The sequence below is a fragment of the Pituophis catenifer genome, unplaced genomic scaffold, assembly GCF_029215685.1.
Source record: "Pituophis catenifer annectens isolate HBS135680 unplaced genomic scaffold, rPitCat1.0.hap2 SCAF_12, whole genome shotgun sequence".
Lineage (NCBI taxonomy): Eukaryota > Metazoa > Chordata > Lepidosauria > Squamata > Colubridae > Pituophis > Pituophis catenifer.
In genome coordinates this window covers 8,142,415-8,169,630 of record NW_027256892.1, presented here as the reverse complement: position 1 = coordinate 8,169,630, position 27,216 = coordinate 8,142,415, and the positions used below count along the sequence as shown (strand labels likewise).

The following is a 27,216-nucleotide window of genomic DNA, read 5'->3' as shown; positions in this document are numbered from 1 at the left end:
ATCCATCTGGTGGTGATGATGTCTAACCTACATTTTTCTACTTTATCTTGTAGTAGGTTATGATCTACTTTATCAAATGCCTTACTGAAGTCCAAGTAAATTATATCGACAGTATTCCTCTGGTCCACTAATTTTGTCACTTTGTCAAAGAACGCAATAAGATTAGTCTGGCATAATCTGTTTTTGACAAACCCATGTTGTCTTTTGGTTATTACTTTGGTTCTAGGTGTTCGCTGATTTGTTGCTTGATTATCTTTTCCAGAATCTTCCCTGGTATTGAGGTCAGGCTGATAGGTCTGTAGTTTCCTGGATCTATTTTTTTTCCTTTTTTGAAGATGGGAACTACATCAGCTCTTTTCCAGTCCTCTGGCAGTTCCCTGGTGCTCCAGGATCTTTGAAAGATATAGTTCAGTGGTTCTGAGATCACATCTGCCAATTCCTTCAGAAGCTTGGTGTGTAATCCATCCGGTCCTGGTGATTTGAACCTGTCTAGGGTAGACAGGTGTTCACTTACCATTTTCTTCCCTATTTTAACTTGTGTTCCTAATCTTTTTTTTTTTGTGGTGCTGTTTTTGATATGTTGGACTGTTTTTTCCTTTTGTTTAAAGACAGATGCAAAAAAATGATGAAATTCACACTCTGTCTCTATTTTTTGTTCTGCCATCTGGGAGGAGATTCCGAAAGACAAGGAGCTATGAATGATCCATGAGATGGCCTTTTCCCAATTCTAGAAATATTTCTATTGAATTTTTATCTAAGTATTTCTTAGTCAGCATTGAATCTGATTAAGCATGGTTGGATCAAACAATTTCCAGTCTATGTCAGATTTGGATATATTCATTTGGAGGTCTTTTCATATTTCTTTAAATTATGGACATGCACCCATATTTTATAGGTATGTGATCATAGGTTAGGCATTTGTATACTTATTTTATTTATAAAATATGCATTGGTAAGAAAGGAATTCTGGTCAATATATTTAACAAAGATGCATGTAATGAGGATGGGAGGGAAAGGGGGAATAAATATCCTAAAATAAACCTGAATTCAACTGTTTCCTAGTAAATTTGCAGTAAGTAACCCACAAATTAAAAAAGGGCAGAAGTATGTGACTGCATAGTCATCCCTATGTTGTAAAAGAAGACAAGAAACTTTCATTTCAGAATCATATTTCCATCACATCCCAACATGAATCTTTTTTTTCTGTTCCAGTTGTCATGAGGCAATCTGTATCTTATTCTTTATTGCTATCTTTTTTGTTAAGACCTAAAATTGTGGTTTCATTTTGTTCTGATTTTTTTTAAAAAAATTGTGAATCTTTGGATGTTCGCAGTTTGGAAAAAAAATGCCTTTTGTTTCTCTGTGAAGTTCTTTTAGATGCAATTTTGATGGCCAGAATAAGAAAGCCGAAGCTGGCAATATTCTTGTAGTTCGATCTCAGATCTGACCTTAAGGAACTCATAGTATTTCTTTCAAAGACTGGGAAAGCATTAGGAATTATTTTCCAGGCTTTGATTAAAGCATGACTGTAATAACTCTGGCTTTACTTTCACATGTTTATTAAAGCTTCTGTAGCGTGTTCCTCACATTCAACTATGTTTATAGGCAATCTTATTCAGACTACTGTTGTGACATTTCTCCCTACTTCTGAATTTGTTTTTTTTTTAAATACAAGTTTTATTAATTTTTTTCTTTCATCATATATATTTTATGAAGAGAGGGTTGACAGGGTATAAGATCTTATACATCTTATACATAGTCATAATCATAGTTATAATGTATTTTAATCTTCCCATTTTTTTCAATATTCATCTCCTTTATCACAAATTAATCTTTTTTTTTATTAAAATATAAACACAGATATAAAGACAATACAATACAAAGACAAACAAAAAACCCACCACCTACAAACCCACCTAACATTTTACATTTACGCTTTTGTCATCAACAGAATATATGTCATTGAGCTTATATAGTTTAATAAAGAGTAATTATTAAATGTCTAATTCCAATGTTATAACTTTTCACTACAAATTTACATTTCTTATGGGTTCATCTCCTTGTGAAAGTCTTTACCCTAATTTCTGTCCTCTACATTTTTGCTGATTTTCCTTTCCAGCCATTGATACCATTGGTGCCATACAAGATAGTATTCGCTTTCTTCCTTTTCCTGGAGTTCCAGCGTCAATCTGTCCATTTCAGCACATTCTGTTATCTTTGCAACGATTTTGTCTTTGGATGGGAGTTGGTCTGATTTCCAGTTTTGCGCGAACAGTAGTCTTGCTGCTGTCAAGATATGTATGATGAGATATTTCGTTTCCTTAAGATGTTGTGCCGTTATCATGCCAAATAGAAAAAATTCTGGACTGTTTTCTATTTGAATGTTCGTTATTTCTTCGATAATATTTTTTATATCTTGCCAATAGTGTTGGGCTTTCCTACATTTCCACCAAGTGTGATAATATGTCCCCTTTTTTGATTTACATTTCCAACACAACGCCGAAGTATTTGGGTGTATTTTGGCAAGTCGGGCTGGTGGTAAGTGCCATCTATAAAACATCTTAATGAGGTTCTCCTTGTAAGATGTGGCTCTTGTCATTTTTATGTTCTGCTTCCATAATTTCTTCCAGTCTGCCAATTGAATATTATGTCCTATGTCCCTGGCCCACATTGTCATATTATGTTTAACTGTTTCTTCTATTAATTTGTCTCTCAAAAGGTAGTTATATGTTTTAGTAATCATTTTCTGGTCTGCTCCTAATAAAATTCTGTCCAGTTTGTTCAGATCTTTTGCAATTCCATATTTGATTTTATCCGCATTGTATCTTGAGTGTATTTGAGTGTAGTGCCACCAATCAATATTTATATCGCCATTTTGGAGTTGATGTCTTGGAGTGAGTTCTCCTTCATGATTCAGTAAATCTTGGTATCTCATCATCTTTCCGATTTCAAGGGTATTAATTAATTAATTAATTCAAATTAATCATTTTTCACCATATTTTATTATTTCAACTTCTGCCTTGTTGTTCTCTTTCCAAAATTCTTTATCATTTTCAATTTTTCTTAAAAATAAAATCATTTTATGCCTTATATTTCTCCTCAGTTTCAATTATTCCAATTTTCATCCTTTCCTCTCTACTCTTTTTGCATTCCCAAAAATTTCTATAATATTATCTATCTGATTTTTATTTTTTAATATTTTCTTTTCAACATTGTTAACTTCTTCTCATTTACAATTCCCTCTTCAAGCTACTCTTCACTTTCTTTTTCTATATCTTTCAGTGAATTTTCTGTTTCTTTTTTGCCTAATAAAGATTCACACATACATTTAAATATCAAAATTAACTCTTCATATATCTGCATTTCCATTTTGTAGCAATTTAAAAGTTTATTAAAACCTCCCCAATTGCAATTAGCCAAAATTTAAATTCTATTTAATTTTCTTATATCTCTTCTTCTTTTCCTTTTTTTTTCTTCAATTATTCCTTTGTTCTTCAAATTTAAAAAGAGCTCCTCAATTATTAATTGTCCAAATTCAGCAACAGTCAAATCCAATTGAAAAGCTATATTCCATGAGAGAAGGGAAATGAAACAAAATCTCAGATGTAAAACACAGTCATACCTTAATTGTTCTCACAGTGTCCAAATTATCTTCTTCTGTATGACCAAGGTCAGGACTTCCAGCTGCTATTTCTTCTGTTTTGTCTATATAAGTAGAGTATTATAGTACTTTTTCTTTCCTCCAGCAGATGGCACTCTCCATTTCTATTCCATTACAAAATAGTCTGTGAAGTCCAATTAATTATCAAAATATCCAGAAATTTTTAAAATCCTCATAAAAGTTTTTGTTTTCTTCCGAAAATCACTTTTTTCCCTTTTGAAATATTTTGCTTTTCCCAATTTTCCAGATCTAAAATTTCTTCTTAGACTTTTTGTATTACAGTCCCCACTTTTTCTTTTTTCTCTGTGTGTGTTTTTTCCCCAAATGCCAGATAGCCACTAGTCCAAGCTCAAGAATTTCTTTTAAGACTCCAATTTCAATTTTTTCTTAGTATAAATTGGCAATTATCTCACCCAGTTCTAGCACTCCGTCCAAACGCCGCTCCAGCTCAATTCTTAGGTTCGGTTGTCCCAGCTTCAAGGTGGCCAACATAAGATGGCCGCCACTCCCGCTGCCACTTTGGGAGAGCTGTTTCTGTTCCAGTGAGGAAATTGCCAATTCCTCGCGGTCCACAAAATGCCTCTCTTTTCTTCACTGTCCCTGCAAGAGGGCTATGGCTCGAAAGCCTCCCAACAGCAGTTTGTCCGGCTGGATTTCACACAGCTCATCAGAGCCTGCTATTTTCCAGTCCATTCCCACTGTGATGTCAACCAGAAAATCTCGACTACTTCTGAATTTGTAAGGGGCTAATGATGATCCCTGAATATTAATAAGATGAGACCTAAGGTGGTTGCCTCTAGGAAGAGGCAAGCTAGATATAAATGGAGATTGGATGAAGAACCAATAAAGATAAAGTAAAGGAGTCCCTGTGGACTCCGCTAGTCATTGCCAACTATAGGGGTGGTGCTCATCTCTGTTTCAAGGCTATTGAGCCAGTGCTGTCTGAAAACATTTCCATAGTCATGTGGCCAGCATGACATCAGGGAGCACTGTTAACTTCCCACCAAAGTGGTACCTATTAATCTACTCACATTTGCATGCTTTCGAATCACTAGGTTGGCAGGAGTTGGGGCAAGTAAAAGGAGCTCACCCTGTTGTATGGTGCTCAGGTCTCAAATCTGAGCTGCTGGCTTTCCAGCCAAGAAGCCCAGCGTCTTAACCACTGAACCACTGTACTGCCCTGGATGAAGAACCAATGGATGAAACTAAATCTTATTTCTACTTGGATGTGGTCTTTTCAGAATCAGGTTCCTGGATTTCACTTTTTAAATCATGTTCATAGCTAGTTCTTATTCTCTAATGTGCCTTATCAAGCATAACTATCTGGGAACTTTGAACCTGTCCAGTCACACATCTGCATGTACTTAGCCTTCCCAATTTTTCAAAACCACCTTAGAATGTGGAATTTCAATGCAATTTCTAGCACAAGCAGGCCCAAATGCTAAGAAAATTGTCAAGCAAAGAATTGATGATGTTCCTGCCCCAGAAAATATTACATTGCATAAATGTGCTTGGCTATGGCTGGCTATATGCATTTTTTTTTTCATATTGAAAAATATTTAACAATTTGTATACCATAATACCGTATACAAGCTTCTACTAGAGCATGATTTGAACAACTCAAATCTCTGGTTAAGCCTGGTAGGTTTTACAAAGTTACTTATCAGAAAACATTGTGCATACATAATATACATGACTTTGAAGTTATTGCTCAGGTGTATATATGTTCTAGAAAGGGCTGATCCATTGGAATCTCATGTAAAAATTAAGACCAATGACAATGAAAGAAGTAGGTGAAGTGAATATATACGAATATATTAATTCATTACACAACATACTGAATATTGTTGGTTCCACCTATTTCAGAATCAATGGTAGAGTTCACAAATATTTAAGCATAATAAGGAAGAATATAACTATCTGAATAATTGGTTCATAATTGGAATGTGTGTGTATGTGTATATATATACTGTATGTATACGTGTGTGTGTGTGTGTGTGTGTGTGTGTGTTTTTCTTCTCTTATCGTAGGCCTATGATAAGAGAAGAAAACAAAACAAATACTTGACCTCTATGGGGAGGAAACATGTGATGAGGGTGTGGCTAACTGATGAGGACTAATTAGTCTGAAATAGATCTATATTAGTCTCCCAAAAGGCAGCAAACTGCTTGCTTGCTGTTTGAAAAAGCCTAGAACTAATGGATGTGATTTCACTGAGCTATGGCAGCATTTTGAAAATCTTGGTCTACGTAAGAAAATACCCGGCTGAGGATATATCTATCTATCTATCTATCTATCTATCTATCTATCTATCTATCTATCTATCTATCTATACCCTATAAAATTATGTGATCGGGCTTGATAATTCAACACTTACAGCTTGAAAATTAATGAGTAGTTATGATTGCCACTCCTCTCCCCTTCTCTCCCTCAGCCTTGCCCCACAGAAACCTCCCCTATCCTATTCCCTGGTTGCTGCTATGAAAGTAAAACTGAAAGTGAAACTCCTCTCCTCTTGCTTGTGTTTTGCATTTGGAACAGATTTCTTTTCAGGTGGGGAAGGGGAGTAGAACTCCTTAGCATCAGAGCATGGAACAATTTCTTTTCAAGTGGGGAGGGGGAGTACAACTCCTTAGCATCAGAGGGCTGTTTGGAAAGTGAAACAATATTTGCTGTGTGAGCAAGAAGGAGACAGGAAGGAACCTGGCTGTGGCTTAGCTCAACTGTTCTGTATTAAAGCTGCTTCCTACTGTGAAAGTAAAACTGAAAGTGAAGCTCCTCTCCTCTGCTTGTGTTTTGCATTTGGAACAGATTTCTTTTTAGGTGGGGAGGGGGAGTAGAACTCCTTAGCATCAGAATGTGTTAGTCATAATATAGGAAATACTAATGCTCTGATAGTAATTTCGAAAAATCCTTTCTTAGTGAGCACCTAGAAGCCAAGAGGAATATACGTGGCAAATTTCAAGTTTGTAGGCTTTATGGTTCTGGAGATTTCATGATTATGGTGTGAGTGGTTTTCACTTTTATATAGAGAGATATATAATTCCACTTGCCATGATGTTTTAAATGGTTTGCTATGGTTTAATTTTTAAAATTTGTAGCAACCCACTTCCATAATATATATATGATAGCCTGTGACTAGCGTATGCCTATATTTAGAGGTTCACTTCACTTCAATTAACCAAAAAACTAATTTTTTAAATAAATAACTTTTAGAAACCCAGACATCCATTCCCCACTTTGCTGATGAAGCATCCCTTGAATCTACATTTATCTAGAAGATGTTCATCAAGATTTGCTTGTAATGTGTAGTTCTACCCTGAAGAGTCTGCCAGCTAATTATCTGCCATGCTTTATGTATGATTCCTTTGACTAGTTTACATGTTTGAGCAACAATTATTGAGTGACAGAAAAGCATTTGTATAAACCAGGATGAGGAAACAGCATTCATTTACTTGAGTATAGCACTGTGAGAGTTGAGACTGGCTAGGGGATGGGAAAAGAAACTCATACTAGACAATGCTCTTATGTAAACCTGGCATGTGCTTTTCACATTTTAGTCAGGCAAGGGACTAGCCCATAGTTCATTACCAGAAAAGAATGGGAGAAGGAGATCTGATGTGGTGGAATCTCCAGCTAGACTGGAGGGAGGTGTTAAGAAAGGGACAAGCTTAAAGTTCTTGCATTGGAGAAAGAGGCATAGAACTGACCTCGCCCAGAATCCCTGAAGTCCCTGATCTGACCATCCCCAAGGGAATGCAGCCAGTCTGATGAGATTCTTGTAACATTGGTAACTAATAATAAAGTTTCTGCTTGAGAATTTTCATGAGTGATTCTGGTTACATAATGTCTATGGAGATTCTCAATCATCCACGTCATAGTTGCCACAAAGGTGCTTTTTCAAAAGGCAACTCGACTTTGTTTTGTTTTTTTCTTGAAGATGTTTTGCTTCTCATCTGAGAAGCTTCTTCAATTCTGACTAAATGGGGGAGAATGGAAGGATGTATATGCCTTGTAGTCATTAGCATTCTTTTTGAGAGGCATTGAGGCCACTTGGAGGTTTATCTGTGCACTCAGAGTCACCTGAATAGTGCAAATGGGTGTGGAACCTTCTTGGAACTGCCAAAAGGGTGTAGTAGTCTCTTGTTGTAAACAAGAGATAGGGGATGTCATATCCCGCCCCTCTGTTGAGAGAGAGCTGTTCAATCTTAATGTAAATGGCCTCTTTGACCTGGTTGATTGCACCTAAAAGTTACATTCTGTGAACTCTCTCTCTCTTTCATGCACACATACAAGAGATTTGTCTAGTTTTCTGTCTTAACAAAATTAGGGAGTGGAAATCTTCAGCATAGATATAACATTAAATTTTCAGTAAAGTTTTTTTTTCTAACCATGCTGAGTCTGGAAGTTTCTTCTGCTAGGTAGCTCCAGAGTAAGTGCTGAAGACTTAAAAATGAAGCTGTACTTTCAAAAAGCTGTTTCAACACATTGCCCTCCTCCCTGTCCACCAGCACCATCACTGTGTATATACACACACATATACATATTCATTCCCCTATGTAGTGAGCCTGCTTACTCAGGACTGGACAGATGGGTGGAATAGAAATCATGATTATGCAGTATTTTTAGGCATATGGTTGCTGCATGCAGCAGTTTCTTTATTTGGAAACCACAATTGACTCTCATATTCCAGAATTATGGCTCAATCCCCCCTTTTTTCATTGCAAAAGTAGTATAGAAGTCAGTCATGCAATAATGTTCAAGACTGGAAATTCCTAACTAACAATTTTTTTCTCCCAGACAGTCTGGAATGCTGAAAGCAGTTTCCTAGATTGAGAGTCATTTCAAGTTATACCTTCTTTTCCCTTTGTCAAAATTTGAAGCATGCTTTTGCTGTTGCAACCATTATCGCTTCTCAGCTTGCCAACGAAACAGGGGGAAGGGAAGGGGAAATCAAGAAGATGAGTGTGAGAGCCAAGGACACTTCAGCAAGTATTTGCCAAAGCCAAAGTCTTTTTCTCATAACAATACAATGAGTCTCAATTGAATAATGTGACCTGCACTAATAGGTGAGGGAGAATCCTACACTTTAATTATGTGTGTTTGCACGGGAATTAGCTAGATCTGGTTTTGCTCTCATCAGTGCTGAAATTATGTACTCAATAAAGTTTTGCATTAAGAGATTGGATTGTCTCAATTGTGCCTGCTTTGGTTGGATTTGTCACTCAGAACATTGACATTAAACCAGATCTACTAAAATTTTAAAAATACAAAGGAGTCCTGGCCTCCCACAGCCTATCTGGTCACCTCTGGAAGAGGTGTGAAGACCCAAGGGAAGATGTCTGAGGTGGAATGTAAAGGAGAGCAGACAGCCAAGTCTGGGATGGGCCGGGTGAAAAATACCCTAGCTGCAGGGCAGATGGACTTCAGCATCCAAATGGTGGTGACCCATTTGAAGGGATGAGTGGAGAATACTGAGCAGCCAGCAGTATGGGAGGAGACTGTGGCAACCAGGGGGACTCCACCTGGCAGCCAAGGAGTTATGGTGGGGTGTGTTGCCAAAGGCATCTGAAGCTGAGTTCCCTTGCTTCTGCCTGGAGTGGCATTTATCCAGGGTCCAAGATGGAGAGGAAAAAGAGCAGCAGAGTCGGAAGAGCTGGTGGAGTGGCTGCAGCCCATCAGTCAAACTGCTGAGAGAAAGGTTAGTTAGAATGGAGATGTGGAAAGGAGAACCAGCATGGCAAATGGCCCAAACTTGCAGAGCAGCATCCAGTCAATTCTCAAATGATTATCTCACTCCCACTGCTTCAGCCATGGCTAAGAATGGGGGGAGGAGCCCTTGGGAGCAGCCAGTCTCCCACAGACTGCTGTCCCCCAGCCAGGCTCAGGTCCAGGGCAAGGTGCCACTGGACCCCAACGGATGGCTCAATTGCATGGGATCGCTATCCAATTTCAGAAGCGAGGTGGATCAAGGCCTCCAATATTAAGGAAAGCTGCTTATTAGGCAGATTCCATGCAAAATACCTTCAGAAGCCAGGGCCCCTCCAAGGATAAATACTTTCAGAATAAATGATAGTAACATGTAATTACTATTTTCCAGGTATTTAAGGGGGCTCCATCTGTCAAGATTTGAAGTGCGCTTTTGCTGTTGCAATCATTATCATTTCTCAGCTTGCCAACGAACTGAGGGGAGGAAGGGGAAGATAGAATGTAAGCTTCAGACATCAAGAAGATGAGCATGAGGCTTCCGGTTTGGTTTCCATCACCACCAGATGGTCCTTTGAGACCACCAGCCCTGTCGCCCATAAAGAGCCGCCTTTACAGCTGAAAGGCGGCTCGAAAAACTCCATTTCCTTAAGGAAATGTGAGATAGAGCCGGCGAGGGCAGGTAGAGCCCTCTGCAAAGTCCCCAGAGTTCTTTTTTACCTCTGGGGAGGAAGCAGGATGAGGCTCCCTATTTTTGCTCGCCCCTGCTCCGGGCTTCAGGAGAACTCTGCGTTTTGCAGAGCCAGGAGATGGGACCAGACCAACTAATGAAACTAACAGATCATCTGAACAAGTAGGATGAAATCCGGATCTGGGATCTTAAATTGCAAGTATTTCTATCAACCCTAAGACTGATTTTAAAAGTAAAGAAGAGTGAAAGGGGGAAAAAAGAAAGTTTAAAATGGCGACTGGTTGAGGCTTGAGAAGAAAGCCGAAAGTGAAAGTTCTTCTGTTTGAATAGTTTAATAGGTTACAAAGTAACCGAAACAACAGCGCTGGCTAGAAGTGAAGAAAAAAATTCTTATTTTATGCTTTTTTCCTCTTAGAGACTTGATATTAATATTGTTTGGAGAGAAGTCTTTCTCCATAAAGGGGAGAAAAAAAAATCTGTTTGTGGGGCAGGATGGCGTTAAAACTGATAAAGCCAGACAACCAAGTTGTGTGGGGGGGGCTCCCCCATTTATAAACCACAGGAAAAGTTGTGAGTTTGCAGATGCAGAAGAATGGCTTTACAGGCCTAAAGGAATTTGTACTGGATGAGATGGCAAGACATGATAAGATTGTTAATCAGAACCTTGAAAATTTTAGACAGGAAATTAAAGAGTTGGTTCAACAAAAGTATGATATCCTGAAGCAACATTTGAAAAGTTTTTTAGATGCAATTATAAGGATGGATATAGAGTCTAAAATAAAGGAAGTTGATGATAAGATTGATAATCTGGATAATAAAATACAAAGAATTGAAAATGATTTGATAAATATTCAAGATAATAGTTCAGAAGTAAAATCCAAAATAAAGGAAGCTGATTATAGGACCTATAATGCAGATAATATGAAACAAAGGATTGAAAAAGAAGTTACAATGATGCAATACAGGTCCATGGAATTTGCGGTCAGAATAAGGGGTCTACAGGAAAATAACAGAGATGATTTGAGAAAGATGTCTGCTCAAGTTCTGGCTGGGATTTTAAAGGTTAGTTCTGAAGAGGTATCCTGCAAGATTGATAAGGCCTACAGAGCTAATTCTTGGGTGGCAAAGCAAAGGCAGCTGCCTAGAGATGTGGTGATCTATTTTACTGATAAAGAAATAAGAAATGATATTGTGCAAAAGTCTTTTAACTCCACTCTTGAAATGCATGGAAGGAAGATTTGGATATTTAAAGAGCTACTGCCCAAGATGTTAAAAGAAAGGATTTTGGATTTTTGGTGACTGAGCTAAAGAAACAAAACATCCCATTTAGGTGGGATGCTCCAGTTGGTATAATATTGAGATATCAAGGAGAAAGATATCAACTAAATACTGTTGAAAAAGCGGAAGAATTTTATTACAAGGTTCTTAAAATGGATTCAACATCTCCATGTATAATACACAAGGGGAATAAAGAAAAGCAAAATCAACAAGAGATTGAAATTCAGGCTAAGCAGATGGAGGTGGAGGTAATGGAAAAACAACAAGTTACAGAGGCCTTTTTGGACGAGCCGCTTTTGGATTTTCCTTCAGAGGTTATAATTAGATTACTTATAAATACAAGAGAGGCGGCTTTGGATTCTAATGTGATGATTTATCAAGTTACAGACCAGCATGGAAATCAATCAGCTGATATACAAGTCTTAGAAAGGCAACCAGGATGGAGATCTAAGCCACAAAAAGTTAAGAAAAGAAACAGCAGGTTCTACAAAACTAAAAAATTTTAGACTAAACAACGGTTTAATGCCAGTTACTTAAGAGATGATTAAATACATGAAAATATAGTTGAGGCAAAGTATTGGTTGATACTATTTTGAGGAGAGTGACAGATCTCTGCAGTGCTGTGCTTTTGGGATGTGGAAGATGGCCCTTAATTGAGTGGATTGGAACTTTCTATTTTGGACTCTTTGACAAATGGATTACGTTTATGCTGAGCTACAAGGCAAGAGAACTATGGGATTGGGGCATGCAGAAGATCTGGTGGTTACCCTAACATGGTGGTTGGAATTAATAATCTAGATGAAAGACATTACAGAAGACACTATATGGAATATAAATATAAAGTCACTCGGGTGGTTTTTTATATACGAAAATATTTATTATTGATGGGGGCAGATGGTAATTGAAGATACTGAACATACTGTTGGAACTAGAATGTGATGTTACCCTAACATGGGTGATCGAATTAACAATCCAGTTGAAAGACATTATAGAAGATATCATATGGAATATAAGCTTAAAGTCATTTGAGGATTTTATTTACATATGGAAATATTTTTTTAGTGGTGTGGGCAGAAGAACAAAAATATTAAAAATATTATGTATGGTAGACCTGTAGGAAAATGGGTGGAGCTGGGTTAGTTTACTGATTGTTTAGTTTAGGAAAAGGGATGTTATGTTATATTAATATATGTAAAAGACTTGAATTAAGAGATATATGTATGGGGGAGGAGGAAATGGGTAGATTATGAGTTGAAATTGCCAAATTAGGATTTATTATATAATTTTACAGCTGAAGGTTGCTCTGAAATGTATAGTATGGGGGGGGGGGGTATAATAATATTGTTAGAAAGAAATGGTCAGTATATGGGGGGGTGGAGTAAAAGGATGTTAAAGTATTATATAATCTGTTATTAATCTGGGTTTTATTTTGGAGAAGCCACAGGGGGAGGGGAGGGGGGAGGGGGGGGTTAGGGAGGAGGGGGGAAAAAAGGGGGAAAAATCTGTATTTGAAAAACTTTTTCAATAAAAAAAGAAGAAGAAGAAGATGAGCATGAGAGCCAAGGACACTTCAGTGGGCATTTGCCAAAGCCAAAGACTTTTTCTCATAAAAAATATAATGAGACTCAATTGGACAATATGACCTGCACTAATAGGGGAGGGAGAATCCTATACTTTAATTATGTGAGTTTGGCAGGAATTACCTAGATCTGGTTTTCCCCTCATCATTGCCAAAATGATGTACACAATTAAGCTTTGCATTACCAGATTGGATCGTCTCGACTGTGCCTGCTTTGGTTGGGTTCTTCAGTCGGAACATTGAACCCCTATATTTGAAAATATTGAAGCTGCATCCTCTTGAAAACTATCATATATAAACCTGATTGACCACAAGATAAGTAGTCCTGACTTTCTCTTTCTCTCTCTCTACCCACTACCCCTCTCTCCCCTTTTCTCTTTTTAGACAGAAAATCTCTTCATGAAATAAACCCCCCAAATATGTTTCTCTCTTGTATATGTTTTTTCTAAGACCCCATTTTTGAAAAATATATATATACTGCAGGGGTGGGTTCTATTTTTTTTTTTACTACCAGTTCTGTGGGCATGGCTTATTTTGTGGGCGTGGCTTGATGGTCATATGACAATTATTTAGGATTTAGCAGAGGTTCTAGTCTACCAGGCTTTTAACTGCTTGCAGAGCTGTACCAATCTACCCATTTATTTTTGCAGGCACTGATCTATTCATGTATTTTGGCAGGCACTGATCTACTCATGTATTTTTGCAGGCACTGGTCTACCCATTTATTTTTGCAGGCACCGGTCTGCTAATTTGTTTTCTTTTAACACTGATCAACTGTAGGGCGGCCCTTTGAAGCCCCGCAGCAAGAGTTTAAACAGGTTTTTTTCCTCTAGCTATCAGCTGGGACTCAGGAGGCAGCAATAGATTGGGGATGGGGTCAAATAAAAGGTAAGACTAATGCGGGGGGGTGAGTGGGCAGAACCGGTTCGGTGATGTCATATCGTCACCGCTACTGGCTCGGGGGAACTGGGCCAAACCGGGAGGAACCCACCACTGATATACTGTATATTTATCAACATCAGATAAATGACTCAGTTGAAAGAAGATACAAAGCATGCAGACTTTTGTTTTTTAACTTCTTCAAAGCTGCTTTGTCCTACCAAAGAAGCATTCTCACTTCAAATTATTTCGAGAGGTGGTGGTAGATGGTTCCTGTGAGTGTAGTTTCTTGTTGCAAGATGGTTGAGTTATTACTTGTCTATCAATCTATGGCTTCCTTGGCCACCCATTTCTCCTGTTCAGCAAACATGGGATAAGAACTGCAAAGTGTTGGAGAAAAATCTGAAATTTCATCAATCTATGTTGTGCAAAACTTTTAGTTCAAACAATCCTTCTTAACCAAGTTGTAAGAGACATTAGAGGTCTTCTAGTCCAACTCCCTGCTCAACAAGAGACCCTATACCCATGATGGCGAACCTATGGCACACATGTGGGCATGTGCACCGTCGCCAGCTGCTCTTCCTGGTTCTGTTGTTCACATGTGCATCAGCCAGCTGCTCTTTTCCGGATTCTGGCACTCTGGTGCGCGCATGCTCCAGGTTCAGCAGTAGGTGCTGAAAAAGGTAACCATCACTGCCCTATACCATTCCAGACAAATGGCTGTCCAACCTCTTCTTAAAAACCTTCAGTGATGGACTTTCCACAACTTCTGAAGGCAAGCCATTCCACTGATTAATTGTTCTCACTATCAAAAAATTTCTCCTTATTTCTAGGTTGGATCGCGCCTTGATAAGTTTCCATCCATTACTTCTTATCCTGCCTTCAGGTGCTTTGGGAATAAATTGATTCCCTCTTTTTTGTGTTAGTCCTTTAAATATTGGAAGACTGCTATCATGTCACCTCTAATCCTTCTCTTTGTTAGACTAGAAATTTCCAGTTCTTGCAACTGTTTTTCAAATGTTTTAACCTACTGTCCCCTAATCTCTGGAGGAAGAATATTCCAAAGGGTAGGTGCTATGGCAGAAAAGACATGCCTCCAGTTCTCACCAGTCAATATTCCTTGGCTGACGGGACCCAGAGTATGACCATTCTATCAGGCTAAAAACAGCAGTTGAACATTGCCCCTCAGGTAACCCAGTCCCAATGCATAGATGAGCAATTTTTAAGAGCTCTGGACCACTTTTGAGAGTGTTGGAGAACATTATGTTGATAGCATAACATAAGGAAAGGTTGAAATGGGGGGGGGATGGAGTTCTTGGGAGGGCAATAAATCATCCAAGGCTAAGATTGCCATGTCATGGTAGAATAACCTTTCCCAATTAAAACAGCAATGTTCCTCCAGGAGCAGAGGGAAATTTGCACATATTCTTGCACATGTCTCAGATATTTTTGGAGCTTCACTTGGTAGCTCAGCAACCATCAGTTTGTCTAACAGGTTGCAAGTTCTGTGTTTATCCTCTCCTCATCTCCAGCATCATGATTGGATCCTTAAGAGAGTCAGCCAAACTGCTGAGGTTGATTTTATTCCTTTAAGCTCCCGGGGGAATTAAACTATTTATTCTGAACTGGAAGATTAGCGGTGTGTTTTATAAATAAAACTTGTTGCTTGCTTTTGAACTGAGTGGGCATTAAATTTAAAGCCATGTGAATCATCACGGATGCAAAATCAGTTAATTATTAAGATAATTGAGAAAAAAACCAGTTGTGGTAGATAGACTTATATATAATCCTCCCTGATTTAGAACTCTGTTTCTCATGTGGCAGACATTCTCCACGGGGGAGACAAGGGAAACTGAGCAGAGAAGTAGATTTCCATGTTTACCAGCTACAGAAAGGAATAGGAGGAAAAAGAAAGATTGCAAGAACTGGGTGTAATTGTTCGTCTCTGGAAGAGAATGAACAATGAATTGGAGATGATATGTACCCAGCACAGCTTGTGTGAAACTTTATTACAAATGAGATAATTTAATCAATTATGCTTCCTAATGCATTAAACCCAAATGTTTCATTTTGAGCTTCTGTGCTTCTTAATTTATCTTCAGGTATTTTTATAAAACTTAATCATGCTTAATAAAAACTTCATTACCATAAAAGAATGCTTTCAGATAAATGTCTTTAATGGTGTCAGGAAGCACAATTAAATGCAGACAGGGTTCAGGCATAATATCAGATGATCGTTGATAGCTTTGGGCTTATGCATTCCTTTTCCCCTTCATGCAGTCTTCTCTCTTCTCTTAATCTGAGGCAACCTGGTGAACTTTGTTTTGTGCCTAACTTGACAAAGCAATTAGAAACAGGAGTCTGATGATATTTTTATTATTATTCTGCTTTAAAGGGCAAGTGGCATGGTGGCTTAGTGGTGAAGATGGTCACCTCCCACTCAGAAGGTTGAGAGTTCAATCCTAGGTAGGAACAAATGTTACTCTCTCAGGGCACAAACAGAAAATATCTTCTGTGAACTCCACGTAGGTGTCAGGAAGGGCATCCAGCCAGTAAATGCTCTACCCTGAATTAAGGGATTACAGGGTTGTAAAAACCAAAAAAAAAAAAAAAAGCAAAACTGATTTAAAGGGTAAATGCATAGAATAGCATTGTGGAATTGAATAAACCATGAGGATCAGTTATGGATACAAATCTAAAACTTAACAAGTTTGATCAGTGTTCCTCAGCCTTGACAACTAGAAGATGTGTGGATTCAATTCCCAAAATTGAATTTTGGGAATTCTGGGAGTTGAAGTCCAAACATCTTCAAGTTGTCAAGGTTGTGAAACACTGGGTTGGATGAATGGAAAAATACAGAAAGGATGATGCCTAGTGATAAAGTACCTACTTTGGATGCAGACAATCCCAGTTTTAATCTTGCTGCCTACAAACAGAAGAATTCCACCACTAATTAAGATATCTTGAGGATTGAAGACATCTCCACAGGTATCTATATTCTTGTCAAATGATGGTAGCAATGAAAGGTCTTTAGGATATGATGTTTAGAGCAATAGCACTTAGACTTACAGTATATACCACTTCATAGTGCTTTACAGCCCTCTCTAAGTGGTATACAGAGACAGTATATTTCTCTCAACAATCTGGGTCCTCATTTTACCCACCTTGGAAGGATGGAAGGCTGAGTCAACCTTGAGCCAATGAGACTCGAACTGCCAAACTGCAGGCAGCAAAGGAGCCTGCAGTACTGCATTCTAACCACTGTGCCACCATGGCTCTAGAGCAGTGGTCACCAACCAGTGGTCCGTGGACCACTGGTGGTCCACAAGAAAATGTTAGTGGTCCATGGTGCACCCGTATGGAGGAGCTGCTCTGGGATGAGCAATGGCCAGTCCTGTGACTAGACCTCTGAAATATGGGATTGGCCAGGCATGGTGGGGCTGTAAATCTCCGCTGTAGAGGGAAGTTCATGCAACTTGCAACTTTGCAGTTCAGCCCTCACTGGCTGGAATGAGGTAATGGTGCAAGGCGGGGTGGCGGTGCAGGTAGGCCGAAGCAACGGGTGGTGGGAACCCTGGCCTGTTTCTTCCCCCTGCTGTAGCTTCCTGTCGGCTGAACCCACAAGTGGCTGTCCCCGCCCCTTGCCCTAGCTTCCCAGTCACTCCTCGCTTGGCAAGGGAAGGGCGGGGATGGAGATTCGCTCCATATTCCAGAGCAGGAGAGAAGCTTCATCTCTTGCTGGATCTCGCAGCCATTTCTTTCAGCCCTTGTTAGTACTCCGCACACCTCGGTCTCTTGGGGAGTTGCTTGACTTCCCCTCAGCCCCAAGACACTAGCTGGCCCATGAGATGAGAGAGAGAAAGAGAATCAGAGAGAATCAGAGAGAGAATGAAGGAGAGAGAATGAGAGAGAGAATGAAAGAAAGAGAGGGAAAAATAAGAAAGAGAGGGAGAGAGGGGGAGAAAGAAAGAAAGAAAGGGGGAGGGAGATGAGACAGAGAAAGAGGGGGAAGAGAGATGAGACAGAGAAAGAGAGGGGGAGAGAGAAAGAGAGAGAATGAGAGAGAGAGAAAGAGGGAGGGAGAGAAAGAGAATGAGAGAGAGAATGAAAGCGAAAGAAAGAGAGAGAGAATGAAAGAGAGAGAGAGAATGAGAGAGAAAGAAAGAGACAGAGAGGGAATCAGAGAGAGAATGAGTGGGAGAGAGAGAAAGAGAGAGGGGGGAGAGAGAAAGAGAGAGGGAGAGGGAGAGAGAGAAATAGAGAATGAGAGAGAAAGAGTGGGAGAAAGAGAGAAAGAGAAGGGGAGAGAGAGAGAGAGGAGGGAGGGTGCCTGAAGGACCCCATCCCATCACTGGGAGTCTAGGCACTTCAGCAAGCAGCACACTAGATTTGTATTAGTGGTCCATGGGATTTAAAATTATGAACTTGGTGGTCCCTGAGGTCCAAAAGGTTGGGGACCCCTGCTCTAGAGCACATGAAACTAGTAGTAATATGAGAGTTTTTGTTATGTATTGATACATTTCAGTGGGAGTTTCAAACCTGCCTAAGTTGCTGATTGGCTGACAGCCTCTCCAGGATTGTATATAAGGAGGGCTGCAGCCTCAGAGTTTTTGCTGACGTCTCACTGTATATTAAAGAGCTGTTGTCACTTGCTTGCTTGTGCCTCTCGTTATTCCCGAACCACTTCAGTTTTTACAAAATTTCATGTGGGATTTATTTTTATTTTCAAAGTAGAATCTAGGTTTCCCTAGTGATTTCTTTGAAAATAGTAAATTGAGATGAAAAAAAAATTTCTCAGTGAACATAGCTAATTAGTGTGGGAGATAGCTCAATGTTGCTAATTATTGAGGGATAACTCAGATAAACATGTTCAGATCCAGCAATGTCTCAGGGCATTAAAAAAGTCAGCCTTGACTGCATAACTTAAACCCCACCCCTTTATTATGTACATTATGTATAACTGTAAAAATCATGTGGGGCTTTAATTATGACTACTGTCTTGAATTTCTGTACATCCCGCACACCCAAACTCCAGGAGTGTTCCTGTTTAGATCTACATTTGAATTCCTGATAGTCAGAAATTTGACCCGGCTACCAGAACTGACCAAAAATAAGTAATTAATAACCCCAATTTTTGCAGATAAATATCACTAAGCAAATTGCTGTCTTAGATAGGTCATGGAGCAAATGTAAATTTCACTAACTTCATATTCTTCATTGCAGCATCTTCACATCTCATTTTCTAGCAAAAAAAGCACATAAAGCAGTGGTCCTAGTTTAGCAGTGTATATAAATAACAACAAATATAGTACTGTATACATAACTATGAACAACTCTACACTATTCATTTACATGAACCAAATCCTTCTGAACATTCTTTGTGTGTGTATACGTGTATGTGTTTTCTGCTGTTTGGTTTGAAGAAGTGAAAAGGAGAGATAAATCTGTTTGTGGACTCTGCATTTTTCTTGAAGTGGCATTATTTTCAGAATCCTGTGTCACAAGCTGTTGCTGTGACATTGCCTAATTGGGCCCATTGACAAAGATTAATGCCTGTTTTCTATGGAGAGAATTGGAATGGAAGAATAACAATCAAAAAACAGTCAAAGAAACATAATGCATCATTTTGCATGGTGTGTTTTTTTGATATCTTGATGCTCCTATTTAGGGCAGATTTTCCTGCCCCAAGGGATGGTGGGATGGGCAGATAAAGCTGTAATTTTGTATTTATATTTATTCTATTTACTATTTTATGTTTTTATTAATGTGGCACATTCTAATTTCTCTACTGATACCTCAAAATCTTGATGCCTATTGAAGAATTGGCATACTCTTGAAAGTCCAGGTCTGACCACTGATTTAAGTGGATTGTTGGCTGGATGATAGATTGACAGACAGACATATATAGAAAAGGACTTTTCACTCAGATTCCAGCAATATATTTCTCAAGCAAAATGAAATTGAGAGCACAAAGGACAGCTGAGTGAAAAGTAATAAGCCTGTGGTTTTAAACCAGCAAAATAAAGCCAATATTCCTCAAAACTTTTCAAATGGAAAGGGAGCTTTGGGAATAATCTGTCTTGTTTTTCTTTCTACCCATCCTTTATCACAAGCTGTGTTAGAGTGGGACAAGTTGGAGTGGGACAAAGGCTGTGTTGGAGTGGGACAAGTTGCCGCAGCCATCTCGCTGTAGCCAATTCACTATGGGACAACTTGCCATAAGAAAATTCAACAACCACAAAAGTTAAATTAATTTCAACCAATAATAATAAAATAAGAAAGTCAATTAAGAAATATAAGAGTTACAATAATTTCTATGAAAATGTGTTCTCCAATAATAAAAGTAACTAAATGAAACTAATACAATGTTGAATTGTCCTGTGGTGAGTTGTCCTATGGCAAGTTATCCCGTGGTGAGTTGCAGCAGCTAGCTGGCTGCAGTGAGTTGGCCATGGTGAATTGGCCATGGCGAGTTATCCTAGACCCATGATGGTAAACCTATGGCACACGTGCCAGAGGTGGCACACAGAGTCCTCTCTGTGGGCATGCACGCCATCACCAGCTGCTCTTCTGGTTTCTGGCACGTACATGGGTGCCAGCCAGCTGGTCTTCAAGGGTGCTGGAGCACCGGAAAATGGCTTGAAAAACAGCCAAAAAGCAGGCTGTTTTCTGGGCCTTTGGGAGTGGCGTTTTTCGGGCCATTTTCAAGCTGTTTCCCAGCTATTTTCAAGCCATTTTTCAGGCCAAAATTGGCCTGAAAAACAGCCCAAAAAACGGCCAAAAACAGCCAAAAACCAGGCATGCATGCAGCAGCCAGCTGGTCTTTAGGTTTCCAGTGCTCCGGCATGCACACATGCACACACATTCTGGTTTGGTGCCGAAAAGGTTCGCCATCACTGTCCTAGACAAAGGTTGTGTACTCTCCTTCAGAACATGCTTCCTAAGCAAGCACCTCCAACTTGGGAGATTTATTTAAAGAGACCATGGGCAAAGAGAAGGCAGAAACATACCTGCTCATTCTTAAACACAGAGATACACTTATTGAATGAATTAGCATCCTTTTAAAAGCCTTCCATTGTCCCCTCTGGTTCCCTTCCCCCAAGTAATTAGCTGGACATTTGCAAAATCAGACCCAAAAGTCAAAAGGGGTCTCACTTACATTAGAAGAAGATTTAAGTGACTGGTTGTGCCTGATCCAGCATCTTAAAGCATTATCAAGTTCTTTTAAGCAACCTTTAATTTGAATTTCTTCATTAAACTGCAATGCGGGAATGGGTTAAATTGTCCTGCTAATGCTAGGATTCTCTAAGTGCATCATAGTCGATATGGATTGGACGAGAGAGAGTATTATATATTTGGGAAGGAGAAAATGGACATGATCCAGATTTAATATTTATGGAGATTCTCAGTCATTCAAGTCCTGGTTGTCCCAAGGTGCTTTTTTCAAAAGGCAACTGGACTTCCTTGAAGATGTTTCACTTCTCATACAAGAAGCTTCTCCAGTTCTGATAGAAGTTTCTTGGATGAGAAGTGAAATGTCTTCAAGGAAAAGCAAAGCCCAGTTGCCTTTTGAAAAAGAGCACCTTTGGGACATATAGATTTTATGTTTCTCCCTTTCCAGAATCCTATAGGAAATAATTATCCATTTTTATTCTCACTTCCTTTACTTTTTACAGGAAGATCAGGAAAAAAACCTCCACTAATTTAATAGTGCAGGTAGGCTGATCATGGGTAGTGATTCCTCTTTTGAGATAATTATTCCTATTCTCATAATTTCTGCACATTTAAGATGAACATTGGCTTTGAATTGACTCTAGCAATCAGGACAGCCTGCACTCATTTAGGCTATTTCTTCTCTTGCAGACATTGAGAATACAACAGATATCGCCCTGTACTCAGGCCTTGGGGCTGCCGTCATCGCCGTTGCTGTCATTGTTATTGGGGTGACTCTCTACAGGAGGAGCCAGAGTGAATATGGTGTGGATGTGATTGACTCCTCAGCTCTGACAGGAGGCTTCCAGACATTTAATTTTAAAACTGTCCGGCAAGGTTGGTAAAATTGGATGATGGCTTTTTGAGGAAGGATCAGATCAGTGGAATTAACTGACCAAGTTTTAAGCTTCCTTGGACTTTTCATGTATGTATGTGGTATAGAATTGACTTCCTGCTCATCCCCTTCATAGCATACTGATCATGTAAACAAAATGGGAAGTATAGATATCTTGAACACAAGTAAATTCTTTCTACTTGGCTGTGTTTCCTCCTTTAGACATCTGGCAAATTGTCAGCTTTCTATATAGGTATAGCATGCTAATCATGCTTCTAGATTTCTTGACAATCTTTGTTACCAAATTCAGGTGAAAAATGCATCCTTTTCGAACCAGACAATGGTATGGAATTGAGTCTTCCCTTCCAGTCCACACATCCATTGAGAACCACAGTGGACTGTAAGCCAGGATATTTAGATGACATAGTTCTAATACAATCATAACTTAATAGAAGTGGGACATTTTGGTGAATGTTTGGAACAGTCAGCACCAGTGAGCACAGCCAGTGGGAGTAGACTGTTTTCCAACATATGTGAAAGATATCTATGTGTCAAACTCAAGCTGTGTGTTTATACAAATAGCACTCAGACTTATATACTGCTTCATCATGCTTTACAGCCCTCTCTAAGCAGTTTATAGAGTCAGTATATTGCCTCCAACAATCTGGGTCCTCATTTTACCAATCTTGGAAGGATGGAAGTCAACCTTAAGCCAGTCAGGACTGAACTCCTGACAGTTGGCAAAATTAGTTTGCAATGCAACATTCTAATCACTGTGCCACCATGGCTCTTGTATTTATTATTCTTATTATTTAAGTATAGCAACAACAAATTTAAAATTGGGGGTTTGTAAGCTTATTTAAACTCAGTAAATTGATTGTGTTTAACTTTCAGATTGTGGCAGTAATAAAGATTACTATAGTAACATCTGATTGATTCTGTGTTAAAATATCACAATCAAGTATAATTTCCAAAAGACATCTTCACTGAACAATTGAATTGATTCAGAATTCCTGATACATTGGTTCATTGTTTATTAAATCCCAGAGAAATGTTTGTATGCTGAGTGGTGAGCGGGGGAAAATCATCCAGCTGTCTTTGTGTCCTACTTCATATAAGTTATATACTGCATCCCATTGTTCAAGTATCATTATTAAAGATTGGCACTTCTGATCTCAGTTCTAGTACATCTCTACTTGAAAAGGGTGATCCATTCACGGAGAGTAGAAGACATGAGTAGTGTGTTATAATTATACAAAGCCCAATTTGTCAAGTTTAGTCATTGTTTAAATGTACCATCAAACACTCAGGAAATCTAAATTGTACATTGTGATATTTTTCCTAAGGACTCTGTCAGGCATGCCTCCATTCAAAACTCAAGAAAGGAAAACCCCAACTCCATGTTTGTAGAGAAAGGTACTTTTACTGAATTTGAACTGATAGCAATGAAAGAAAAGCAAGATCTGAAGCAAAAGGCACAAAAGTTACATATTGAAAGTATCCCCAAATCCTTCTCCCAAAGACCCAGGGTAAATGTCCAATCCCCATCCCAATTGTTGTCATGTGGGCAGCAAGTGTTTTCGTTCATCTGGTATTCTGGGACAGTTGACCTTGACTGGGCATAAACAAGACCATACAGCTGCACAGTAGAACATAGGAGCAATCCTCCCTATTTGTTCACATAGGGCATCTCTCTCCAGCTCACATTCTCCACCTAAATGCCAACATTCCCTGCCCCCTGTCCCCCATTACTATGGCAGCAGATAGCAAGTATCATAGAGGCTGACATTCGCCCTCCTGCAGGAGAGGTGTTAGCCCTGGAGGAAAAACACAAGACAACGTAGACAAGATAGACAATGTAACAACCCAGTATTCAAGATACTGTACAATAAGAAGACTAAGGCTTATCAGGGTATGTAGTGTGAAACAGTTGTAAAAGTTTTGATGCTCTGTCATCTCGCTCATTCACCCATTCAGATTGAGAAGGTGGAAAATGTTTCCAGGCAACCAAATACTATGCTTTCCCCCTATGTTTCTGAGAATTGAGAAACTCTTTGACCTCGAAATGCTGTTCTCCTATGCACAGGGGTAGGGCGGGGGTGTAGGTTGATCTGGTTAGAGAGAGGAGGTATGTTCAGGTTTCAATAAGCTAACATGAAACACAGAGTGAATCCTTCTAAGGTTTTTGGTAACTCTAGCTGAACTGTGTTGACAATCCTTATAATAGGCAAAGAACCCACATACTTAGGCCCCAATTTCTTTGACTTTTGGATAGTCTGTAAGTACTTAGTGGACAAGAAAACCCTATCCCCAATCTGGTAATCTTTTGGCATAGCTCTTTTCTTGTCAGCATATTTCTTATGTGCCTGATGAGCATCCTCTAATGCCTTATGAGTAACAGGCCAGATAAACTGAAGCTGCTCAATCCATTCCACTAGTGAAGGGATGTGTGGCTTCTCTTGCGGCAGCTCTGGAATGGGTACAAAGTCCTGACCAGAAGCCACTTTGAACGGGGTGAAGCCAGTGCTACTATGGATGGAATTATTATAAGCAAACTCTACAAAAGTCAATAAATCGGACCAGTTGTCTTGTTGATAATTTACATAACATATGAGGTACTGCTGTAGAACTGAGTTAGCGCGCTCACAAGCCCTGTTAGTTTGAGGATGATGGGCAGAGCTTAGGCCTTGGGTGGAGCCTAACATCTTCAGGAACTCCCCCCAGAAGAGGGAGATGAATTGTACTCCCCTATTCAAAATAATGCATTCAAGAACCCCGTGTAATCTATACACATGTTGAATAAAAGTTTAGCTAGTGTTTTTGCAGAGGGAATCTTGGAACAGGGCACTTGCTTGGAAAATAAGTCAGTGATCACCCAAATGACCATATTTCCCCCACACTCAGGCAGCTCAATGATAAAGTCCATGGATATTTCCTTCCATGGAGCACTAGGGCTAGCAACATTCTAGCCACCTGGGAATCCTGGTGGCTTCCCAGGTGGCCACTTTGCAGAAGCACACACCAGACAGCTAGTGACATAGGCCACTATGTCCTTTTTCAAAGATGGCCATCAGAACTACCATTTAACTAAATATAACATTTTCATGAACCCAAAGTGTCCAGCGGCTTTCGAATCATGGGCCTGTTGTAATACAGCTCCCCTAAGACTGGCGGGGATGTACAACTTAGCTTCCACCCATGCAAGGCCATCACAAACAGTGCACTCATTTGAGTAAGATATGAACCAGTCATCAGTTTTTAGTGCTTCCTTTAGCCACTCACTTAAATCAGTGAATAGATCCAGGTCCACCTTCCCCTGGGTTCTGGTGACCACGGAAGTAGCCAATTGCTTGGAGGGAATAACTGGGCGGATTACTTCCGGCCATGTGCTATTATACTGGGCAGTGGTGGGTTCCAACCACTGTTACCACCAGTTCTCTTCGTGCACGCGCTTTGTCCGCGATCGCCTCCTTTCGGTTTCTGTTAATTTATGGGTAGTGTAAGTGCAGGGTTGTAAAGTTCCAGCAACATTAGCCTCCACAGCCACGTCACTGGCGTCGGCTTGGACTACAAAAGGGACATCCATGTCGGGATATTTAAGGACGTGCTCGGCCGCAAAAAATTATTTCAGCTTCTCAAAAACTTCCTGGCACTCCATGGTCCACTCAAGGGGGCAGCTAGGCCTTGGCTTTGCTTCTCCATTTGTCTTTAGGAGATTAGTAATGGGCAATGCAATTTTAGCAAAAGAGGGAATTAATTGTCGATAAAAGTTAGCAAAGCCTAGAAAACTTTGCAGCTGCTTGCGGGGGTGTGGGGCAACCCATTCAAAGACTGCCCGGACTTTCTCCGGATCCATTTCAATACCTTCATGCGATATGCGGTAACCTAGATAATCAATTTTAGTCTGGTGAAATTCGCACTTTGGCAATTTGGCATACAGCTCAGCATCCCTGAGTTTTTTTAGACTGAACGCACTATATTCACATGTTCCTCTAGGGTTTCAGTGTAAATAAGAATGTCATCTAGGTAGACCAGGACCCCCTTGTAAAGATGTTCATGTAGCACCACATTTATCAATTGCATGAACACAGCCGTGCCCCCTATAGCCAGAATGGGAGCACCCTGAACTGGAAACAACCCAAAGGGCAAATGAAGGCAATTTTCCATCCCCTTTCTTAATTTGAACTCAGTAATAAGCCTCTCTTAAGTCCAGTTTAGAGAAAATCTTTCCCTTACCCAGATGAGCTAACATGTCCTTCATCAGGGGTAGTAGGTAAACATTTTCTATGCAAATGGCATTGAGATTTTTGTAATCCACACAAAGGTGAAGAGAGCCATCTTTTTTCTCAGGGAACAACACTGGGGCAGTCACTTGTGGCCTAGCTGGTTGGATGAAACTCCGTTTTAGGTTTTTATCAATAAAATTTCACAATTCTTCCAGCTCATGAGGGGTCATGGAGTAGATCTTTGGTTTAAGGAGTTTCACACCTGGGAGGATTTCTATGCTGCAGTCCATGGGCTGATGAGGTGGGAGCACATCTGATGCCCTCTTGCTGAATGCCTCCCTGAGATCTCAATATTCCTTAGGGATTTTCTCCTTCCCAGCAGTGTTTACTCACTGCCGCTGCCAGCTCCTTCACAGCTTTGGCTATGCAGAGGGATTTTTCCCCTTCCTTCCCCTGCTAGGTGGAACAGATGTGCAACCACCCCTTCCTCCAATTCACATAAGAGTTCCATTTCTGGAGCCAGGGTAATCTGAGCAAGAGGGGCAATTCCATTCCAGGGGCTATGATAAAATCAAGGTCTCTTGTATTATTATTTATTATTTATTTATTTATTTTATCATATTTGTATACCGCCCTACTCCCGAAGGACTCAGGGCAGTGAACAGCCAAAATAAAATACAAAGACATACAAAAGTTAAAAACTATTAAAAACAGATTAAATAATTTAGGCTCAAAAAACAAATTAAGACATCCAATTTATCTAAAAAACATTTAAAACCCAATTTAAAAGGGAGAGTTAGGCCAGACCAGCCTGTTGGAATAAAAACGTTTTTAGGGCGCGGCGGAAGATGCGTAAGTCTTGGATCCTCTGTATCTCCAGGGGGAGCTCGTTCCAGATGGCAGGTGCCCCCACAGAGAAGGCTCTCCCCCTGGGGGCCACCAGTCAACATTGTTTGGCTGACGGCACCCTGAGGAGCCCCTCTCTATGGGAGCAAACTGGTCGGTGAGAGGCTACTGGTGGCAGAAGGCGGTCTCGTAAATACCCTGGTCCTAAGCCATGGAGCACTCTAAAGGTGGTAACCAAAACCTTGAAGCGCACCCGGAAGACCACTGGGAGCCAGTGCAGCTTGTGCAGGAGAGGGGTCACAT

The 27,216-nt window shown here is 39.8% G+C and overlaps 1 protein-coding gene across 1 annotated transcript in view; it reads left to right on the top strand.

Moving 5' to 3' along the window:
* Positions 1 to 27,216, top strand: part of UNC5D (unc-5 netrin receptor D) — a 687,821-nt gene that overhangs the window by 594,191 nt on the left and 66,414 nt on the right. Inside the window, exon 8 of the mRNA XM_070952266.1 lies at positions 21,658 to 21,843. Within this exon, the coding sequence (XP_070808367.1) occupies positions 21,658 to 21,843 (186 nt within the window). The remainder of the gene's footprint in view (positions 1 to 21,657; positions 21,844 to 27,216) is intronic.